The following is a 2,500-nucleotide window of genomic DNA, read 5'->3' on the forward strand; positions in this document are numbered from 1 at the left end:
CCGCGAGATGGCCACGCAGCTACTTTCGATTCCGACCAAAACGGTAAGCGATTGTTGCCTCCTCACACTTTCCAGCGTGAAACGTTCAAGAATCTAGAAATCTAATCTGCTGTCCTTTTTCTGTTCTCTTTTTTTTCCCTTCGCTTCTCGCTGTAGGTCGGAGCACCGGGGTTGCTGTATGTTTGTCAGCGGGAAATGGCGGCTGTCGCGCCACATGATCGAAATGTGAACATTATCGGTTCGGACGATGCCACCACATGCATCATTGTCGTCGTGCGGCACTCAGGTGAGGGAAGGCAAGGGGGTTTTCGGAGAAAGAGGCGCTGAAAGATTCATGATTGTTAATTCTTGTTGTTGTTATGTTGTTCACCAGAGGTTCATAACGCACAACACTATTCAAACATGAGTCTTTTTGTAATTCGTTTTATTATCATCAAACTATTGACTAGCTATGACTTTGTCAAGCAAATTTAGTTACCATTCCACCGTTTTTCATGTTTACTCTTTAATTGTTCATCAAAAGTGGAAACTTTTACCGACAACTGCTTTCAACATTTGAACAACACTCAACATAAGGCATAATCTTAGGTCACTTACCAATAGTTGATTGTATTTGAAATAGAGCAGTTCTAGATTAATTTCAAATGAAAGCTCTCTGAGTAGGTTGAAAAGTAATACACAGTACGTACTAATGATGGTTACCTATAAAGGGAATGCGTAAATAATCCGGGAAACCGGTCAAAACCACATAAAATCATGAAAGCACAATGCAGAAGATTCAGAATATTGATCGAATATCATCAACTTGTTTCTAATTATCCGATAAAATCAAATAAGATGATACCTTCGATGTTATATTAATTCTTGACAAAAATGCAATCCTAATTAGTGCAATTGCCTTAACCGCAAATGCTTTTTATCATACGGCAAAGTTTCGATAATTATACGCTCGCCTTCCTTCGTTACAGGTTCCGGCGCAATTGCGTTAGCACATCTCGATGGAAGTGGCACCGATGAAGCCGTTTCGGCGATGGTCACCCGGGTCCAGGAGCTTGCCTTCGGCTATCCGGAGGGACGTATCGAGCTGCAGCTGATCGGTGGCTTCAGTGATCCGCAGGGCTACGCCGAAGATCTCTTCGGTACCATTATGCGTAAGTATCCCACTCGTCGCGAATGAATCGCAATGATACTTATACCCCCGGGGCACGATGCAAACAAACTAATAGAAATCGAAGGTGTTGGTCACACAACGACGCGTCGGTTGATTTATTTCGTGACCAAATCTTACATCACGACGCGCGACGTCTCTTTCCTCATTATGCCGCCATTGCCGCGAGCCGCAAAGAGTTATCGTTTGGCCGGTCAGAGGCCGCACTCGGGTTGACGGTTGTAGGCAAGTGACCGTAAAACTTTATTGCCAACCCCGGGCCCAGCAAGGGCGAATCATCTTCTCTTCGATCTTCCGAAAAGTGTGATTCACTTGCTCCCCTCAATGGTTCATTACGACCGCGGTGCGATAGTCAAAGTGCCGCTGGCAGAAATGGCGAAATCGGAACTCGGATTGAATATGGTGGATTGAGGCACCACGCTCCATGCAGCACCACGGTACACGCCTTACTTTCGCCACGAAGCCGTTTCCAAGCCGCAATCATCATTCTTTCTTCGCCATCACGACAGCACATCTCATCTTCACATGCTCGTCTATGAGAAGTAGGGCTACATGACCATAAATGTGGTTAGCTAGTTTCTGCAACAACAACAGCATTAAAAAAAAAGAAAAGAAACGCCGAAGCCTTTACATGTTGGTGAGACGTCCTAATGCTGAATATCTGCTACGAGACCTTTTTGTGATCTGTCTAAGGCGCATCCCTGCTAGCTCCTTACCAGTCCGTACCATTTCGCACCTGCTCCTCCGGCTGCGAACCATACTGTGCTCGATCATTTAATAGATGGTTCAGTTTGTGGGTTTCTACTCTCATCTCTTGGGAGAAAGAGAAAGAGTAGGAGGTACAGGTAAAAAATCGAAGATTTATTAGCGAGCAATGAAAATTTATTAACAAATAAAACATGCTGACGTGGCCCGTCCGAGGGCGCGCGATAGTCCGTGAAGCGTTCGTTCCCGGGGAGAAGAAAAATGGCTCCGGGGCTAAATGAAGCTTGCGAAAACATGCACATCGGTTAGGGGTTGGTGCATCTTTACGGAAGAGATTTCACCCTTCATCTCAGCCGCCCGGCCTCAGCAGCTGGTTGGAAGCAAAAGAGAAGAGACGACCATCGAAACGTACCGGCGCAATGTATCCTCTCATAACCCCTTTTTGCGACTCGATGTGAACGAGCGAAAGAGTGAGGATAGAGTGGGATAGTCCAACTCGCCTATGGTCACCCGAATCGATCCTCCTTCTGCCCCTACCGCAGCCACAAAATCAATCTCCTCCTCATAATGCTTGGTCAAATTTTAATGATGAGACAAAGGTCTGGCACGGTTCCCATAACTATCTCG

General features: G+C 45.9%; 1 protein-coding gene across 3 annotated transcripts in view; it reads left to right on the forward strand.

Annotated features, from left to right (window-relative positions):
- LOC126577093 (protein N-terminal asparagine amidohydrolase) overlaps window positions 1–2,500 on the forward strand; it is a 31,901-nt gene that overhangs the window by 25,702 nt on the left and 3,699 nt on the right. For all 3 annotated transcript variants that reach the window (XM_050238502.1, XM_050238503.1, XM_050238501.1), the window contains exons 3-5: window positions 1–43; window positions 157–286; window positions 969–1,151. The exon at window positions 1–43 is cut by the window's left edge and continues 318 nt beyond it. In XM_050238502.1, the coding sequence (XP_050094459.1) occupies window positions 1–43; window positions 157–286; window positions 969–1,151 (356 nt within the window). The remainder of the gene's footprint in view (window positions 44–156; window positions 287–968; window positions 1,152–2,500) is intronic.

This window comes from Anopheles aquasalis, chromosome 3 (assembly GCF_943734665.1).
Source record: "Anopheles aquasalis chromosome 3, idAnoAquaMG_Q_19, whole genome shotgun sequence".
NCBI classification, from domain to species: domain Eukaryota; kingdom Metazoa; phylum Arthropoda; class Insecta; order Diptera; family Culicidae; genus Anopheles; species Anopheles aquasalis.